Raw genomic sequence first — 21,551 nt, forward strand, 5'->3', positions numbered from 1 at the left:
TTTTTTTTTATGTTACATTGTAATAATTATCAAAATTTACAATAACAGAAGAAATGCTGCATTTTTTTGTAGGGATCAATGTTTTTGGTTTATTGAGTTACTTTTACTAATTACCCTATAACTACGAAAGTTAGAAGAATTCTGACAAAATATTTTGTATATTCATTCTCCATTGCCTTACGAAGCTGAGTGAATTTCTTCAGGATTTTGCATTTTTCATTCTTTTCCCCCATATATTGGCATACTGACTGGGCCCCTCCTGTTAGCGGTCTGACCTATGTAGGCTGCCTCCTCCCATTATTCCTCCAAGCTTATTATGGATGGATTATTGCATTGGCAAAGGAGGGTAGATATCCTCAATGAGTATAGTGAATGTCACCACCCCCTTGGCCAGTACAGCCACCCAGCTCAGTGCCAATCTTTCTTCTGGTCATTATCTGCTTCCATTTCCATTTCTTTGTCAACAGCGGTATAGGAAATCTAAACTTTTTGCCCTTAAATTAGACTACCCAAACATAAAATTTTCATTAATTTTTGAGAGAGATATTTTTATAAATATAAATAGGTTTATTTGTAATAACAAGAATGAAATATATATATATATATGTATATATATATATATATATATATATATATATATATATATATATATATATATATATATATATATATATATACATACATATATATATATATATATATATATATATATATATATATATATATATATGCATAAAAATCACAGGAAAACGTGATGCTCAGATGCAGAAGAACCACAGGGAAAATGAAAATACGAAATACAGTATACGATTAAGTCCTGACTAGTTTCTTGATACTTCTTCAGAGGACTGATTTATTGAGAGAGGTTTCTTTACATTTTATAGGGAAAGTAAACGTACGAACATACATATAAAGGCTTAGAGAACAATGACACTCCCTTACCAGCTACCTGGGCTGAGGTCAGGTGTTTACTGGGCGGAGATCCAACCTTATTAGACACCTGCCAAAAAGAGTAATTTCTAGTGACAGGTAATATGAATAACGGTAGCCTTATAAAACACATCTATAAGTAAATATATAAAAAGACATATACATACGTATACACAGACAGGCATTCATACACAAACATGCATAATATATACATAGACATATACATACGTGTACACATACTGGTATACATATACAGCCACATACATAGACTTACATATAAATGCTTAAAAAGCATTTATATGTAAGTCTATGTATGTGGCTTTATATATATACCAGTATGTGTACACATATGTATATGTCTATGTATATATTATGCATGTTTGTGTATGAATGCCTGTCTGTGTATACGTATGTATATGTCTTTTTATATATTTATATATAGATGTGTTTTACATATACAAATAGGTTTGCTTATGTATTTATATAGATAAGGCTACCGTTATTCATATAAATAAACTACTGAAAGTCAAAAACGAGAATTTACCTGTCACTAGAAATGACCCTTTTTGGCAGGTGTCTAATGAGGTTGGATCTCCGCCCAGTAAACACCTGACCTCAGCCCAGGTAGCTGGTAAGGGAGTGTCATTGTTCTCTAAGCCTTTATATGTATGTTCGTACGTTTACTTTCCCTATAAAATGTAAAGAAACCTCTCTCAATAAATCAGTCTTCTGAAGAAGTATCACGAAACTAGTCAGGAATTAATCGTATATTTCGTATTTTAATTTTCCATGTGGTACTTCTGCATATATATATATATATATATATATATATATATATATATATATATATATATATATATATATATATATATATATATATATATATATATACACCAAGGCACTTCCCCCAATTTTGGGGGGTAGCCGACATCAAACAAATGAAACAAAAAAGGGGATGTCTCCTCTCTACATTCCTCCCAGCCTGACAAGGGACTCAATCAAGTTCAGTTGGTACTGCTAGGGTGGCACAGCCCACTCTCCCACATCATCCACTACAGATAAAGCTTCATAATGCTGGATCCCCTACTGCTGCTACCTCCGTGGTCATCCAAGGCACCGTAGGAAGCAGCAGGGCATACCGGAACTGCGTCACAATCGCTCGCCATTCATTCCTATTTCTAGCATGCTCTCTTGCCTCTCTCACATCTATCCTCATATCACCCAGAGCTTCCTTCACTCCATCTATCCACCCAAACCTTGGCCTTCCTCTTGTACTTCTCCCATCAACTCTTGCATGCATCATCACCTTTACCAGACAGCCATTTTCCATTCTCTCAACATGGTCAAACCACCTCAACACATTCATATCCACTCTAGCTGCTAACTCATTTCTTACACCCGTTCTCAGCCTCACTACTTCGTTCCTAACCCTATCTACTCAAGATACACCAGCCATACTCCTTAGACACTTCATCTCAAACACATTCGATTTCTGTCTCTCCGACACTTTCATTCCCCACAACTCCGATCCATACATCACAGTCAGTACAATCACTTTTTCATACAGAACTCTCTTTACATTCATGCCCAACCCTCTATTTTTTACTACTGCCTCAACTGCCCCCAACACTTTGCATCCTTCATTCACTCTGACATACATCTGCTTCCACTCCACCATTTGCTGTAACAGCAGACTACAAGTATTTAAACTGATCCACCTCCTCAAGTAACTCTCCATTCAACATGACATTGAACCTCGCACCACCTTCCCTTCTCGTACATCTCATAACCTTACTCTTACCCACATTAACTCTCAACTTCCTTCTCTCACACACCCTTCCAAATTCTGTCCATTTGTTCCAATCGAGGGACATGGCGTCCGTCGCCTCCGCTAGAGGATCCTCGTATGGGGCTACATATCGAGGTAGTTTCATGTTGTCGCTCGTCGCGAAGAGGTCGATCTGCAGTTCTAGAGATGAGACCAGTCTACCCAGCTCTTCATCAGTTCCAACAGTTGTTGGCAGGTCACTCTGTGGTGCTGATGAGCGACAACACCTCGGTAGAGGCTTATATAAACAAACAGGGCAGTACCTTTTCCCAGCCTCTATGACATCTTGCAGTAAAGATCCTCAGATGGTCAGAACAACATTCAGTGTCTATCAGCTTGGTTCATTCCCGGCAAGAGGAATGTGCTCGCGGACAATCTGAGCAGAGCGACTCAGATACTAGGCTCCGAATAGTCTTTTAATCGTCAGATAGCCAACAAAGTCCTGACTGTGTGGGGTTCCCTGACTGCAGACTTGTTTGCAACACCTCTGAATAGCAAGCTTCTGCTCTACTGTTTCCCAGTCCTGGACCCTCAGGCTCTATGGCAAGATTCATTCCAACAGCAGTGGAACAACATCGACGTGTATGCCTTTCCCCCGTTTTGTCTGATGAGAAGACTGCTCAACAAGACCAGAGCGTCCAAAGATCTAATGATGACCCTTGTAGCTCTGCCATGGCATCATGCAGAGTGATTTTTGGGCCTCCTGCAACTTCTTGTAGATCTACCAAGAGAACTCCTTTCATGACCAGATCTACTCAAACAACCACGCGAACAGCTTCCACAAGACCGTGCAGTCGCTTCGACTTCACGTGTGGAGATTATCCAGCATCACCTCTCTCAGAAGGGCTTATCACAACAATTTGTGGAGCGAATGTCCTTATACTTGCGTAGGTCCTCAGCCTCGGTCTACTAGGCTAAATGGAGGGTATTCTGTGGTTGGTGTTATGGAAGGAAAATCTCTCCACTCGATGCCACTATTCCAATAATAGCGGAGTTCCTTGTATACCTTCGGAAGGAAAAACTCCATTCAGTCGCGGTGGTGAAAGGCTATCGCTTAGCCTTAACCCTTGCCTTCAACTTGAAAGGAGTAGATATTTCCTCTTCGGTGGAGTTTTCTTTACTCATATTGAGTTATGAGATCACTTGCCCCCAGTCAGAGATTAGGCCTCCTCCTTGGAACTTGATTCATGTCTTGAGATCCTTAAAAGGACCTCCTTACAAACCATTACGCTATGCAACCGACTGAAATCTCCCTTTGAAGACGGCATTCCTCCTCGCTTTAGCTTCGGCAATGAAAGTCAGTGAACTTCGTGGCCTCTCGTATGACATCGCCCATTCAAGGGGATGGGGGAAGTGACACTCAGCTTCGTCCCTGAGTTTATTGTTAAGACTCAAAATCCGGGGTGCTGGACCATAGATTCGGGCCCTTTCAGATTCCGAGTATTCGATCTAACCAATCACCCAGATCAGTTGTTACTATACCCAGTGAGGAGTTTGAGATACTATCTTAAATGCATTGCAGCAACACGGCACAGACTAACACCTCTGTTTGTTAGTTCAGGTAGAGTAAAGAGGAGGATCACCAAGAACACGGTTTCCTGCTGGATTCGCCAAGTCATCGAAAGAGCCTTGGCCTCAGATCCTCCTCAGGCTCGTCGACCTAGAGCCCATGATGTCAGGGGAATCAGTACTTGCCTGTCATTCAAGCGCAACTTTTCTGTGTTGCAAGTTCTCCAAGCGGGCATGTGAAAGAAGCAGACCGCCTTGAAAGACGTGACCCACAGGAGACTCGATATGTTCACTATTGGTCCTGTGATTGCTGCTCAACAAGTGGTTTAAGATACCCTAGGGTCCTTGATGACAAGTAACAGTTGGTTGATGGCATTGGTTACCCAGGTTAAGACTGGGATGAATGAGAAGAATGTCTAGCTTTCCTTTCTTCATCTTCCCCTCCCTTGGGGTACAGCACCATGGGTCTCACTGCAAGCTGGCTTCAGTCTCTTCAGGTAATTATCACTTCCCTTGTGTAGCCTAGTATAAGTTATAGAATTGTTATACTGTATATGTCCCCATTGCTTTCTGCAAGGGAGCCATGGGATATGGCTTTTTTTCCTGTATAGACATTCATACAAATAACAACCTTTATTTTACTGCATTGCACAGGCCGCAAGTATACTCACTTTGTATATTTCAGCCAGGTGTCAACATTTTCCTTAGACCACAGTCATATACTGTGCTAGGTAAAACTGGGTCAATGTCCATGTTAGATCTAGGACTTCCAACCACCTAAGTGTGAGTCATCCACATAAATAATGACGGAAGGTTTGTTAGTATGGGAACAAATGACAAATTCGGAGAAAATTTTTATTTTTCCCTAACTAATACAAACCTGGAGTTATTTATATAAATTGTCCTGCCATCCTCTGTCCCCCAGAAGTCCTGCCTGCAATAAAAAGTAATGTCTCTCACCACTGTGAGGGTAGGGTACCACAGCCACCCCCAGCCTGCCCGCTCAAGCGGTTAGGCAGGGTTGCCATCTCGCAATTAAAGTCTAATGGCTACCTTCAGCTGCCGCTGAAAGATAATCCACATACCTGGTAAATAACTCCAGGTTTCTATTAGTTAGAGAAAAATACAAGTTATCTCCGAATTTGTCATATTTGTGTTGTATAACTTGTGATGCTTTCATATACCATATAATAGGAACGTGAATATATAATGTGGCAACGCCGGTAACTTGCGTTGCCAATTTTTCCCTTAAGTGGCTGATGGAGTACAGTATAATATTAGGCAAGAGCTCAAAACACGCCTGAATAATCCCAGAAATTAAAGACTTTAAAATGAACAAAATATACTCTGATGTAGAAATTTAACACTCAAATTAAAAGCAAATTCCATAAGAGTTTTTCAAAACGTCTAATCACTGAAGTGACATGAATTGTGAAGGCAAAGGGGTGGGGGAGGGTCTGTTGGAGCTTTATTTATTGTTTACTCTTATGGGATGAGGCTTCTTTTCAGGCAACCTCCATAGAAGAGAGCATGCAAAGTATTTTTTTTAAATGTCGAAAGCTTGAGATTTGTATAGATATGGACTTTGACCTGGAGGTAAGATTTATCAAAATAAACTTAAATCTCTTTAGCTACTTATGACTTTACAGTTAATATCACATCATTAAGGGAAGTGTAAGTGTCCTAATAGGTTTTTACAAATGGATTTTTTTTCATGCATTCAGGTCTTTTGGGGCCTTTGAAGATATTTAGTATCATCATTCCTTCGATTTTGACTAGAGCAAAAAATGTATCCTATTTCTTTTTTTCACAGTTTAAAGAAATGTTTGATGCTGTGAGTCAACATGCTCCTAATGTGTGTAATCAGATTATGTCTTCAGTAAATGATAAATGGAAAAATAAGGACAAGTCATCTGTGAAGTATTTTGAAGCCAAATTGAACCTTGTGAGTATCATAATTGTCATGCTTCTTGTTTTTTTTTTGTCATAACGAGTTGTTTACTGTTTTTAATGAGTTATGTTTACTGTTTTCTGTCTTGTGCACTTATGCCTGAATTCCTCTGATCCATGTTTTTATCTTTGCTTTTTCTCAATAATTTTCTTGAATCTCTTACTAGAGTATCTCATACTAGTTATGTATCTACTTCTTTGTTTTTCTGAATACAGTAACTTCCCTTCTCTTATAATATACCCAAACTCTCTGTGATGGAAGCTATCCATTTTCCCTGGTCCAGTTTTCTATTTTTGCCCTTCATTATTTTCTATATCTTCTGGTCTTCATCCAACTGCTGCCACAATTACTGTACAGTACTACTTTCCTGAATGAATTTTCTTCCCTTCGTAACATGCCCAAACTGTAAATTTGAAACATTATTTTCTCAGCCTTTCAGCACCAAATATTTAGTTGCTTCCAGTTTGTTAAGTTGTCTTTTTAATGCACTCCGGCCATTAATTTTTGCATTTTGTAAAATCTATTCAGCAGAATCACTGCTATTATATTTTCAAGGTCCTTTGCTTTATGGCAAATCATAGTACAGGGCTTATTTTTTGTATTTTCATTGTCCTGTGAAAGCTACCTGGCTTTACCTTGAGTGATTCCTCCATGCAACACTATAGGACTTTTTCAGCTTTTATAAGTACCAAAATTTTTTGATTTCTGATAAATATGCTACTGGATTTATTAAATTTTAGTTTACTAAAGTGTCATTACTAGGTTGATGAGTTGTTCCAATGCACTTTTATTCGTACAATGCCTTTCTAATTAGTGTACTTTTGTTCATACCCTTTGAAAATAAAAAAAGCATAGTTCAACTTGATTTGAACGTGGTCCCTCTTGTGTAGCAGCCTTATCAAATAGACCATAGTACCTTTGTCATTGATTCTCAGGTATGAACTCAAATAGATATTTTTTTTATTTTAACAATTTTTTCATCCTTTTCTGTAGCACATTCAGTACTAATAGCTTTTTCTAGGAATATCAATTTACTATTTGTATGATCCCATCTCTCCATCCTGTATTGATACAATCTAGTTAGCTCATCAATAATTTGTTCCCCAACTGCTATTAGTAAATGTTCTAGTCCCAAGAGCTCTCCTAACCCTTACAAATATCTCTTTGGTTACTAGTTTTACTGTTATGTAAACATACCACAATCATTACTAGTTCCAATGTCATGTGAACCTTTACTAGTTCACATTCATTCCCCTCCAGCACATAGTTTTCAATGTGCTACGTTGATCGTTTTATAATTCATGTCATTTCACCACATGATTTCTATATTTCTATGTTAAGTGTACAGTGCTTTTCCGTGTTTAGATAACTTCTATTTCTGATCCCATGCTTCTAAATATGTTTGACTCTTGTCACTTTCTTCTTTCTTCCTTGTCATTGTCCATGTATACTTTCTCATCAAAGACAATCACATGCACAGATTTTCCTTTGTGTTTAAGTAGACCTCTCATGTACCATATGACCTTGTAGAAACTCCCAAATACTTTTTTTTTTACACATTTCAGACCAGCTGTTTAAGTCATAACCTCTGTCTGATTTTTATCTCACAATAAGTATTTGCTTCAGAAAGATTTGGTTTAGAAAAAATTATAATTTGTGATGCTCTTTTGAATTTATTTGTATTAACATTGTATATGGTTAATTTTTATACTTTTTATGCAGGTACATCTTCAGAGCCTTCATTGTCAAGCACAGTTAAATGTTTTGGAAGATGAAATAGAGGAAGCAGTGAGTGCTAATCTTCAAGCTCTAGAAATGATTAATTCCTTGGATTGTCAGGTTAGATCTGGTCCTCATGTTGATTGTGTTACACCTCATACAGTAGTGTTAGTTGAAGTATTGTATTGGTAAGATTGAACATAGGATTACAAGTGGGATGTGTCAGTATGAGGGTGAAAATGCGACTGAGTGACCGAGTTTGAAAGGTATGTCTAGCTAAGGAAATTTTGAAATTAACGAAAGGGGGATAGTTATTTCATGTAAAAAGGCATACCGTAGTATATAGGAGATTGTAAGACTTTTAATATAATAAAGATACTTATTATACCATTACAAATAGAAAGTAATAATTTAATACAAAAAAGGAGATAAAGAAACTAACTAATGGCCTCCACAAGATTCCTCCAGCGATCCCGGTCTTGCGTTTTCGGGCAGTTCCTCAATACCAACTCCTACCTACATCTATATTATAGTCTTTACCCACATAAGTCTTGGTCTTCACACACTGTTTCCAGAATCTTATTAAAGTATCCTAGTAACAGGTATCATACTTTATAGCTGTAATAAAAAAAAAATTCCCAGCTAATGCCACCAATCTTTCAACTATGCTTTTAACATTTGTGGTCTATCTTATAATTTTATAACAAATGTGATCATGATTTTATAACAAATGTTATCAGGCAATTTTAAAAGCACAGTACTCCCCACAAAACTATATTATTTTTATGATATCCCTGATGGATGATCATTATTGCTTTCCAAGCTTGGTTTTTCATTGACATTTACCTTAAAACGAAAGATTTCCCATCTTTTTTTCCTGAATTATTATTATTATTATTATTATTATTATTATTATTATTTTTATTATTATTATTATTATTATTTTTATTATTATTATTATTTTTATTATTATTATTATTATTATTATTATTATTATTATTATTGTTAGCTAATTTACAAACCCTAGCTGGAAAAGCAAGATGCTATAAGCCAAAGGGCTCCAACAGGGAAAAGCAATCCAGTGACAAAAAGGAACAAGGAAATATATAGATTACAAGAGAAGTAATGAACCATTAAAATAAACTGTTATAAGAACAATAACATTAAAATAGATCTTTCATATATAAACTATAAAAGCTTAAAAAACAAGAGGAACAGAAGTAAGGTAGACTGGTGTACCTTCAAGCAAGAAAATTACCCCAAGACAGTGGAAGACCAGGGCACAAAGACTATGGCACTACCCAAGATTAGAGAACAATTATTTTATTTTGGAGGTTCCTTCTCCTAGAAGAGCTGCTTACCATAGCTAAAGAGACTCATATTTAGTACCCTTCCTAAAATGAAATTAGTCACTGAACAATTACATTGCAGTAGTTAACCCCTTGAGCAAAGAAGAAGTGTTTGGCAATCTTAGTGTTGTCAGGAGAATGGGGAAAGAATAGGCCAGACTATTCGGTGTATGTGTAGGCAAAGAAAAAAACGAGCCATAAGTAGAGAGAGGGATCCAATATAGTACTGTCTGGCCAGTCAAAGGACCCAAAACTCTCAAGCAGTAGTATCTCAATAGGTGGCTGGTGCTCTGGCCAACCTACTACCTTTTAGACTGAGCCTCTAGTACAGAATTGAGATGATCTGTTGGCAAATAGCAATAGTTTCTAATTTTTCAGAGTTCTTGTTGCTTTCGTGTTAGATTCTATTGCGTAGGTAGTAGGTTTGGGCAGGGCACCAGCCAACCGTTGAGATACTACTGCTAGAGAGTTTTGAGTCCTTTGACTGGCTAGACAATACTACATTGGATCCTTCTCTCTGGTTACGGTTCTTTCCCTTTGTCTACACAGACACCGAATAGTCTGGCCTATTCTTTACAGATTCTCCTCTGTCCTCATACACCTGACAACACTTTAGATTACCAAACAATTCTTCTTCACCCAAGGGGTTAACTACTGTAATGTAATTGTTCAGTGGCTACTTTCCTCTTGGTAACGGTAGAAGAGACTCGTTAGATATGGTAAGCAGCTCTTCGAGGAGGAGGACACTCCAAAATCAAATCATTGTTCTCCAGCCTAGGGTCGTGCCATAGCCTCTGTACCATGGTCTTCCACTGTCTTGAGTTAAGAGTTCTCTTGCTTGAGGGTACACTCGGGCACACTGTTCTATCTAGTTTCTCTTCCTCTTGTTTTGTTAAGTTTTTTTATTTTATATAGGAGATATTTATTTTAATTTTGTTACTATTCTTAAAATATTTTATTTTTCCTTGTTTTCTTTCCTCACTGGGCTATTTTCCCTATTGGGGCCCCTGGGCTTATAGCATCCGGCTTTTCCAACTAGGGTTGTAGCTTAGCATTTAATGATAATAATAATAATAATAATAATAACAAGTGAGCAAGTCCTGAACGCGGACATGGTCCTCGTAGAGGACATACCTCCGCCAAGGTGACCTAGAGCGCCATATGTCCTAGAATCATGAATTGATGTGACTTTGACCTTCACATGACCTTGACCTTCACGTGACCTTCAAGTGACCTTGACCTTCACGTGACCTTGACCTTCACATGACCTTGGCTTCAAGTGACCTTGATCTTCAAATGTACTTGACCTTCACGTGACCTTGACCTTCAGGTGACCTTGACCTTCACGTGACCTTGACCTTCACGTGACCTTGACCTTCAAGTGACCTGCTTGACTTTTGACCTTCAAGTGATCTTTGTTCATTTGCCACTGATACTTAATATGACATTGATATAATGCACCAATATGACCTTGACCTTTGACCTTTATAAATTTGAACATCACCCATGGGTTGCGCCTGGACTAGGACTTCCCTGTTGGCTTATGCAAAAGTCAGTGCTTTATTTCTGTCTCTTGATATGGCCACTTATGTCATAGTGACACCAGTGACCCCTGTGACCTTGACCTTGGGGTGACCTTGACCAAAATTTAATCAGTTCTTCCATACACATTGGGGAACTACTTGGCCAAGTTTGAAGTGATTCCGTGTAGAAATGTGGCCTCTACGTTGTCCACAGACAGACAGACAAACAGAGAAACAAACAAACAAACAAACAAACAAACAAACAAACAAACCGAACCGAAAACATAACCTCCGCCACTTGGCGGAGGTAATAATAATAATAATAATAATAATAATAACCTTCTCATTTGGGTTTTTTTTTTTTTTTAGATTACTGGTAATACGCGATATTTTTTTTCTGGATTTGTTAGCAATTCCTGTGTTTAAGCAATTGGTGGGAGATCATGCAATTATTCTTTTGGTTAAAAGGAAATCAGCATTCAGTTCTGGTTAATATCCAAAGAAGACTAAGTCCGTTGATTATGGTTCCTTTATTGTGTTTGCAGAATCTAGAAAGATCAGTGATATTAGCTTAACCTGGCCTGTTTCAAACCTCAGGCTATCTACTCATTCTAGTGCACCATTGAGTAAGGGTTCTGATGGTTCACATTGTTGATGGAGTCAATCACCTCTACATGAGTCCTGCACTCAAGAGTTATTGCAGATCCTTGTGGCAAAACCCTCATTTTTTCCATGGTCCGATATGTTCTAAGGACCACTGAATTCCAAGATAAAATCTAAGCTTGTAGACTGGAATGTGATATCCCTCCGCTCACTGACGTAGGCCCTCATATTTAACCACTTATACGTATATTAATGGTGTCAAATTTTGTATGGTTCCTGTAGAACAGAGATCATTTTAAAAATTGTGTAGACAAGTCTTTTAAAACTTTAGAGAAAGCTAAGCAGCTAACTCATGTTTCAAATGGTAAAGAGCCCGGAGTAATATAGTCTTGACCACTAGCACATCTGAAGCTTACCTTAGCAGTGCTAATGTAGGTGATGGTACCTTTACTGCCGAAATGTGTTCCAGGTGCAAAAGTTACCGTTAGAAGTAGATAAGTTTGAAAGCATCTACAGTAGTTATCTTTAAAGAATATTTATGATGGTAAGAAGCAAAATGAAGATAATATGGAGGAAGAGCTTAACTGATAAGGGGTCTAATCTTTAAGGGGTGCAATTTGTCCCCATTGAAATAATGTTATACTTTGGTTACTTCAAATGCCTACTTCATTTTCATTTCTCAACTGATTTATTTAATTTGAAATCCATTGGAAAGAGAATACAGAGGGTTACTTAGTGTGTTAATCGACGGTGTTGCAACAGTGAGTAATGAGATAACCCACAATAGGGCAACAAGTATTAGTGGAATCTCGCTTCTCGCAACTGTCTCTGTCACCTAACCCCCATGAATAAGGAGGGTTGATTGTGCTCGCAAGCCTAAGAGCAGATATCCTTTGCCTGCAAGAAACCAACAAGGACTCTCTTCTACCCAATGTCCTGGGAAGGCACCTGATTGTGCATGTTACAAGCAAATGAAAGAAAAGAGATTGAAATTGTGGGAATTAACTAGTTGCATAACATATTTACCCGAAGAAAAAGTAAAAGAATGAGAAATATGCAGATGAATAGATGTGATATAAAGGTTATTGTAGATGAAAATTTGAATAAGTATATTATAAGCATAAACTAGAAAAAGTATTTTAAGATTGTGTATAGTGGAAAGAATAGAGCTTGATTGGTATGTGAAAACAATATACAGTATAATTGACAGTTGTTAGGAGGGAGGAAAACCTGGGAAGTACTAGATAGACAGCGAAAGAGGTATTGGTGATAAAGGTATGTTAACCACATCAAAGAAAAGTGATTTATGTATAGTAACATGAGATGAAGAAGAGTTTGAAATTATAACAATATTTATTAAACAGCATAAAAAATTACTACATATGTGTAAGATGGATATTAGATAAATATATATTAAGCATGTAGAGGATGAGCGCAGAGAAACATTTGCAATTGAATGTAGGAATCTTAGAGACTTTAGGAGACAAAGAGCAGACAATTAATGAAGAATGGTGTTATATTAAGAACATTTTTCAGTCAGTTGGTAATGAAGTTTTGGAACATGCAGTTACAAGGAGAAAGCCATAGATCTCAAAAGATATTTGGGATACTTTAAAAAGGAGACACAGACAGAAATAGATTGGTGAAAGTTTTTGAAGAAGTAATGAAAATTACAAGGTAGAGCATGCTAAATATTCCAGTATTGATAGTGAAGTGAATGCAAAAGCCAGGAATGAGTGGAGAGAATATTTAGTCAGGAAAGCAGATGAGGCTAACAAAGCTATGAATTCAGGAAATGGCTATGGTGTAAGAATTGCAGATAGAATTGTTAATGAAACCTCCATGAGGATAAAGAAGAAAAAGCAAGCATATACCCAGCAAAAAGAGATATATCTGTTATAACAACAGAATGTGAAGAAAGGCAATGTTGAATGGAACACTTTATTGAAGTTATGAGTAGAAGATATAAAGGGAATGATGTGATTGATATACCTGAAACTGATGAAGACCTTGATGTGCCCATGAATGAATTCAGTGTGTTTAAAGTCGCAGTTATCATTAAAATCTCATGATATGGAAAACCCCTGGAAACGACGGAATAACTGCTGAGATGATATTGGCTGAAAAGGAAGTAACTTCCAAAATACTTATAAGATTATTTTGTAAAATGTGGCATGAAGAGGCAAAACTTGATGAATGGGAGCTAGAAGTGTTGGTGGAAATGGTGATAAGGGAATTCCTCTTAAATATATAAATTTGATCAAATCTGTTCATGAGCATGGCAAGTGCAAAGTTGATGTGAGTGGAGTCATATCAAATTAATTTCCGGTGAACAATGGAGAACTCCATCAAGGGAATATGTTATCACCTATGTTGTTTATTTTCCTCATGGATTTTGTAATGCATAGAACAGTTGGAGAGGGTGGAGAAGGATTAGACTGGATTGGTAATGGGAAAATAGCTGACCTAGAGTATGCTGATGATGCTGTCCTTGTTAGCTGAACACCACAGGATTTGCAATGCTTGCTTATCAGAATGCTGGAAATACTATTTGAGGTTCAGCTTAAGATAATAGAAGAAAGACAGAGGTGATGTAAACTTAATATGCAATGGAAAATGAAATATAGGAAGGAGAAAGGATAAATGAGGTAGAATTATTTAAATATTTAGGAACTATGATCTCTAATATAGGGTCTTTAGAATTGGAGTTTAGTGAAAGCTTGAAAAAATCAAATCAGACAATGGCTAGGTTAAGTGAAATTGGGAAATCAAATTGCATGATATTATACAGTATATGAAAATCAGGCCATATATCAGTTTAGTAATTTGGTGTTACTGTATGGACATGAGTTGTGGTATGACAATGAAACAATAAAACAATATCTAACAGAGTTTTTAGATTTGAGAACAATACCCTCCGAAGAATAATGGGAGTTAGTTAAATGGCAGGAGGGGTAGATGGAGATGGTTTGGGCATGCTCTTTGTACTCCCCAAGAGAGATTAGTTCACCAAACTTTTAACTGGGCTCCACAAGGCACAAAAAGAGTTAGAAGACCCAGGCCTACATGGCTGAGAACTATTAACAGTAAATTAGGAGATGGTGAAGGGAGAAGTACTCAAGATAGAGATGACTAGCAATGCGAGTGAGTTAATCTTATGCTTGAATAGATCTCAATCATTTTTATCATATATATCCAACAAACTTCGTTTATTTTTTACATACATAGTTTATATTACATTTATTATAATTCATGCATCCCATTATAATTCATGCATCCCATTGTATCACTCTACCGTGTGAATTAATTCAGAAGTATAGGGGTGCGACTAACGTTGTAGGGTTGAAATTTTCAAAATTCAGTTTAATGCATTTTTGGGTAGTATAATGTTTATGTTTTAGGTTTTTCAATATTAATCTTACCCGATGATCATGTAGCTGTCAACTCTGTTGCCCGACAGAAATCTAAGGTCGGGATACGCCAGCGATCGCTATACAGGTGGGGGTGTACACAACAGCGCCATCTGTCGAGTAGGTACTCAGGTACTTCTTGTCAACAAGAACTCAATTTTTCCTCTGTCGTGCCACCGGCAAGACCTACTTGGATACGCTGTTGTTTCTGGAGTTGTTTTTCACGATTTTGGTGATGTATTCGCTCTAGATTTTAGCCTTCGCTATTCAGGAGCCTTTATCATTAGCTTATCAAGCTTTTTGATTAAATTTGGATTAATTGTTAATGAACTTTGCTAGATTTTGGAATTCCCCCTTGACTATTTCTACAATTCAAGATGTCTGACCATTCTCAAGTCCCTAAGTACAGGCAGTGTAGCGTTAGGGCTTGTTCTAGGCGTCTTCCGAAGGCCTCCATAGATCCTCACACCGTTTGTTCCAATTGTAGGGGTAAATCCTGTCAATTGGAAGATCGATGTGAGGAATGCGCTGGGCTTTCGGAATTCGATTTTAACGAATTCCTAAAAAATGCTCGTAGGCTAGAGAAGGATAGGATCAGGAGGAGTTCTTCTCGCTCTTTTGATTTTTCCTCTCCCCATGCCCCTCAACCTATTCCTTCCCCTGTAGTGGTGACTCCCGACCCTGCTACTAGTGCTCAACCCTCCATGGCGGACATGATGCGTGCCATTCAGGCTCTTGGTGACAGAGTGGAGTCATTAGCTAATGACCGGAATCAACTTTTGGCAGATGTCAAAGAGTTGAAAGCGCAAAGTGCAGTGGGAAGTGTAGTGAGTGCAAGTGAAGTGAAAAGTGTCAGTGTCAGTGTTGCGCATGAGGGTACATCTGTTCGTGCCAGTCGTCCTCCCAGTCCGGGACCTCTTGCAAGCTCCCAAGCCCAGGGGAGAAGCAATGTCGAAGGACCAAACGGTTCGGCAGGCCTTGATCACCGTACGGATGTACCCTCAGTGGTTGCGGACGTATCTGTCAGAGATCGTCCCATCCACAAACAGACGAATGAGCCCTATCATTCCTCGTCTGTGGAAGAAGTTTCGAGGAAGAAACGTTGGACCAAGGTCTCACGACCTCTCAAGCGTAAGGTCCCTTCCGAGCGAGTCCAACGGCCCAGGTGTAGCCACTGGGTCAGTTCGGACTCGCCGCAGTCTTCCGAAGACTGCACACCTCCCAAGAGAGGTAGAGTGGTTCCGCAGCAGGCAACTACTCCGTCTGTTGCCGCACCAACCACGGTAGATCCTAAGTGGTCCATGCTGCAGACTATGCAGTCTCAGCTTGCTTCCTTTATGCAGGAGTATCGTGCTGAGAAGGTTGACACTGCACCAGTTAACCTACAACCTGCCACGGTTGTGCGCTCAGCAGATACTGCGGCTGCCTGCTCCCACACTCCACCTGTGAGAGCTCCACCACCGATGCGCAGTCCACCCTGCCAGACGCATGTTCATGCTGCACCCTCCGTTGTCATGCGTGAGCTACCGCATCAGCAGTGGGAAGGTGCTGTCGAGCTGCCGTGTTTTGACACAATGCGGCATGCTCCGCAACCCATGCGGCATGCTCCGCAACCCATGCGGCATGCTCCGCAACCCACGGCAGTCCCTCCCACGCACCAGCACTCTGCTTTTGTTGTTGCCAGCTCGCAGACTGACCAGCAGCGGCATGATGTTGGATCCGCAGCAGCTACGCATGCACCCGTGCTGCCAGATTCAGCCGTTCAGCTTTCTGCTCCACCTTTGCCACTTCCTCCTCAGCTTTCGGATGATGGAGTATCTGATGACGAAGCTGCGCATTTGGACGATCCGCACTCCGACTTAGAAGAACCCAAGTCTACGCCTCCCTCCTTAGACTTTCGGAAAGTCCTTGCCTTGTTCAGGGACTTGTATCCGGAACAGTTTGTGTCTGCAACCCCTCGCTCTCCTCCCTCCGAGTTTGCTCTGGGCATGCAGTCAGCAGCTCCTGCCTTCACCAAACTCTAGCGTCTGGTATGCCACGGGAGAGGAACCCGGCTTGGGAGTTCCTGCCTCTGCCCAGGGCGACTTCTCAAGTCTGGTTGACTCTCCCCGTAGGCTGGCTATGAGACGATCTAAGATTTGCTGGTCCTTTTCTGACATGGATCATCTGTTGAAGGGAGTCTTTCGTGCTTTTGAGATCTTCAACTTCCTCGATTGGTGTTTGGGAGCGTTAAGCAGAAAGACTTCCCCTTCGGATAAGGACTCTGCCATGCTTATCATGTCTAGCATGGACAAAGCCATTCGGGATGGGTCTGGTGAGCTTGCGGCTTCGTACGTGTCGGGAGTGCTTAAGAAGAGAGAACATCTTTGCTCCTTCTTGTCGGCTGGGATCACTCCTTGCCAGAAGTCGGAGTTGTTGTTTGCTCCGCTCTCCAAGTGTCTCTTTCCGGAAGAGCTGATCAAGGGGATGGCTGCCTCGTTGATCCAGAAGGATACCCATGACCTGGTGGCGTCCTCCGCACGTAAGGCTAAAGCTTTACCTTCCGTGCCTAGACCTAGGATGGACACACCAGCGTCTAGGTTCATCCCGCCCTTTCGTGGCAGAACCTCCAGCAGAGGAGGTACCCGTGCCGACAGTCACCGTGGCAAATCGAAGAAGGGTTCCAAGTCCTCAAAAGGCAGAATCTGACTGCCTACCTCTCCAGACAGCAGTGGGAGCCAGGCTCAAGAACTTCTGGCAAGCTTGGGAGAGCAGAGGTGCAGACGCTCAGTCTGTGAAGTTGCTAAGGGAGGGGTACAGGATTCCGTTCTGCCGCAGTCCCCCTCTAGCAACGTCTCCCATCAACCTCTCTCCCAACTACAAGGAGAAGGACAAGAGGCTAGCGTTGCAACAAGAGGTGTCGCTCTTGCTACAAAAGGGAGCGGTAGTCATAGTCCGGGACCATCAATCCCCGGGCTTCTACAACCGTCTCTTCCTGGTAGCGAAGAAGACAGGAGGTTGGAGACCGGTGCTGGACGTCAGTGCTCTCAATGCTTTTGTCACCAAGCAGACGTTCACAATGGAGACGACGAAGTCGGTCCTAGCAGCGGTCAGGAAGGAAGACTGGATGGTCTCGTTAGACCTGAAAGACGCGTACTTTCATGTCCCCGTCCATCCAGACTCCCAACCTTTCCTAAGGTTCGTCTTTGGAAAGGTCGTGTACCAGTTCCAAGCCCTGTGCTTTGGCCTAAGCACGGCACCTCTTGTGTTTACCAAACTGATGAGGAATATTGCCAAATTCCTTCACTTGGCAGACATCAGAGCCTCCCTCTATTTGGACGACTGGCTTTTAACCCTGGATAGGTACGGTGGGTCGTTTGCGACCCCGAGCGTCAAAAAAAACAGGTTTTTCTCACGTGACTCACCCCTGTGACTGAATTTGTGGGTGATCGACCTGCAGGAGGTGTCTCCCCTACACGCTCTAGTAGTGTCCAGATGTGCATTGCTGTAGCTGTACTCCTTCCCCGATTTCTGAGACGCGTCGGGGTCGTTCGCGTCCGAGTTTACCCTTCTGAGGTAGTTTGCATAATTATCAAAGTTATTACGTATTATGAAATTGTCGTAGAATGGTGCAACTTGTATAGGTTATCAGTTGTGGAAAGTCTTGGTGGATTGTTTGGCTACCATGTGCATGTTTTTTTTTTTAGTTAAAATGTCGTTCATCACCACGAGGACCATTTTACCGCGAGTGCCCCTTTTTCATTTTTTTTCATTTTTTTGCCAAGTCATTTTTCCGTAAGATATTGCCAAATAGTGTCGTAAAACTTTTGCTTGTTTAGTGTTGGAAAGTGTGTCTAGATGATCTGGCTACCCATGCGTGATTTTGTTTTTGTCAGATACGACGTAGTTATTGGTATATTGGGTATTTAACTGCGGTTGCCAATTTCTGTTTTTTTTCAATATTTGTAGTAAGGAATTGCCGTATATTATTCATTTTTTTTTCATGTTTATGTGTTAGAAAGTGTGCCTTGATGGTTGGGCTAACACGTGCATGTCTTTTTTTTTATCTGAGATGTCGTATATTAGAATGTCGGGCATTTTACCGCGAGTGTCCCTTTTTTATTTTTTTTTATTTTTTTGCCAAGTCATTTTTCCGTAAGATATTGCGAAATAGTGTCGTAAAACTTATGCTTTTTTAATGTTGGAAAGTGTGTCTAGATGATCTGGCTACCCATGCGTGATTTTGTTTTTGTCAGATACGACGTAGTTATTGGTATATTGGGTATTTAACTGCGGTTGCCAATTTCTGTTTTTTTTCAATATTTGTAAAAATTTACTACGTAGTAAGGAATTGCCGTATATTATTGATTTTTTTTTCATGTTTATGTGTTAGAAAGTGTGCCTTGATGGTTGGGCTAACACGTGCATGTCTTTTTTTTTTTATCTGAGATGCCGTATATTAGAATGTTGGGCATTTTTCCGCGAGTGCCCCTTTTTATTTGTTTTGCATTTTTTTGCTTAGTCATGTTACCGTAAGGAATTGGCAAGTAGTGTCGCAAAACTTATATTTTTATAGTGTTGGAAAGTGTTTCTAGATGATCTGGCTACCCATGCCTATTTTTTTTTTAGCCAGATATGGCGTATATATAAGTATGTGTTCGATTTTCCTATGATTGCCATTTTTTCGTTTTTTCCCATTTCTTTCAAAATTACTACGTACTAAGGAACTATCACAGAGTAATATTTCATTTATATGTTTATTTGTCGGAAAATATGCCTTGATGGTTTGCCTAGCACGTGGCTGAAATTTTTTTTTTCTGAAATGCCGTATATTAGAATGGCCATTTTTCCACGAGTGCCCCTTTTTATTTGTTTTGCATTTTTTTGCTTAGTCATGTTACCGTAAGGAATTGGCAAGTAGTGTCGCAAAACTTATATTTTTATAGTGTTGGAAAGTGTTTCTAGATGATCTGGCTACCCATGCCTATCTTTTTTTTAGCCAGATATGGCGTATATATAGGTATGTGTTCGATTTTCCGGTGATTGCCATTTTTTCGTTTTTTCCCAATTCTTTCAAAATTACTACGTACTAAGGAACTATCACAGAGTAATGATTCCTCTAGATGTTTATTTGTCGGAAAATTTTGTTTACTTTTTTTTTGATTGAATATCATCAAATTTTTTTAGCTAAAATATTGTTTTACATTTTTTTTTTTTCGATTTTATTTCCCTTCAAAAAAAATTTTTTGGGTCAGAATTTTAATTTTATAGTCGTAAAATAATCGACAATTATCCAGCAATCCACCATACAATTTTTATGCATATCCAATAATAATTAGATTAGTAAATAACACCTTGAAATTGACATACCCTTCCTACATTTCAAGTGGCAGATTAGGGAGTCTGAGTCAGTGTGGTTGGCGGCCATTTTGTGGACATATCCGAAGCGTAAGCTGCCCTATCTATATATATTCTTGTTCCCTATAGAATTTGTGATATTTTGGTATATTTTTACCTGCATAAATATCATATTATATATTAAATATATGTGTTTTTTTACGAAATTTCCAAGTACTCAAAAAATTACCTTTAGATATGGCCCCTGATATAAATGTAATTTACAAAATAATGAAGATTTTTTTACATATTTCTATTTTAGGATAACATATGTTTATTCCCTAAAAAAATTAGCCACTTCCTATTTCATTTGGGTACCCAAAAAAATTCATGAAATTTGGACAATTTTTTTTGGCCAAAAAAAGTTACCCTTTTTTTCTCATTTCAGATCTTCTCCTCCATTGGTCTGACTTCATCCAAAATACATCAAGATGTGTCCTAAACATTCAAAAATCAAATCCTAAAAGGATTTGTGTATATATGTATAAACTTTTTTTTTTATGAATTTTTATGTCAGGTCTTTTTTTTTTCTACTTAATTTTTTAAAATATTTATAATAAATAGTTTTTCTGCAGATGAGTAGTATTTATCTTTACAGTTGTTTTAAGCATTCATTGAAGTTTTTTTTGGCAAAAGAAAAAAGGAGGTTACTGCAAAAACTGATTTTTCAAGAATTTTTTTTGGCGTCGGGGTCGTTCGCGTCCGAGTATACCCTTAAAGGGGTGTCCGAGGACCGTACCTATCCAGGGTTAAGAGCTCCGTCAAGTCGTCGCTGTCTGGAGAATCTCAGATGGACTATGGATCTGACCAAGGAATTGGGTCTCCTGGTCAATATAGAGAAGTCCCAACTCGTCCCATCCCAAACCATTGTCTATCTAGGTATGGAGATTCAGAGTCGAGCTTTTCGGGCTTTTCCGTCGGCCCCAAGGATCAGTCAAGCCCTAGAATGCATCCAGAGCATGCTGAGAAGGAACCGATGTTCAGTCAGGCAGTGGATGAGTCTAACAGGGACACTTTCATCGCTGGCCCAGTTCATCGAGTTAGGGAGACTCCACCTCCGCCCCCTTCAGTATCATCTAGCTGCTCACTGGAGAAAGGACATGACGCTAGAGGCGGTCTCAGTGCCTATTTCCGAAGAGATGAGGTCTACACTGACGTGGTGGAAGAACAGCATTCTTCTCAAGGAAGGTCTACCATTGGCTGTTCAGACCCCCGACCACCGTCTCTTCTCGGACGCATCGGACACGGGCTGGGGTGCGACACTGGACGGACAGGAATGCTCGGGCACGTGGAATCAGGAGCAAAGAACACTTCACATCAACTGCAAGGAGCTTTTGGCAGTTCATCTGGCCT

The 21,551-nt window shown here is 39.5% G+C and overlaps 1 protein-coding gene across 4 annotated transcripts in view; it reads left to right on the forward strand.

Annotated features, from left to right (window-relative positions):
• Nucleotides 1-21,551, forward strand: part of LOC137657816 (uncharacterized) — a 514,523-nt gene that overhangs the window by 415,167 nt on the left and 77,805 nt on the right. For all 4 annotated transcript variants that reach the window (XM_068392347.1, XM_068392350.1, XM_068392348.1 and 1 more), the window contains exons 18-19: nucleotides 6,081-6,212; nucleotides 7,941-8,057. In XM_068392347.1, the coding sequence (XP_068248448.1) occupies nucleotides 6,081-6,212; nucleotides 7,941-8,057 (249 nt within the window). The remainder of the gene's footprint in view (nucleotides 1-6,080; nucleotides 6,213-7,940; nucleotides 8,058-21,551) is intronic.

The sequence above is a fragment of the Palaemon carinicauda genome, chromosome 18 (assembly GCF_036898095.1).
Source record: "Palaemon carinicauda isolate YSFRI2023 chromosome 18, ASM3689809v2, whole genome shotgun sequence".
NCBI classification, from domain to species: Eukaryota; Metazoa; Arthropoda; class Malacostraca; order Decapoda; family Palaemonidae; genus Palaemon; species Palaemon carinicauda.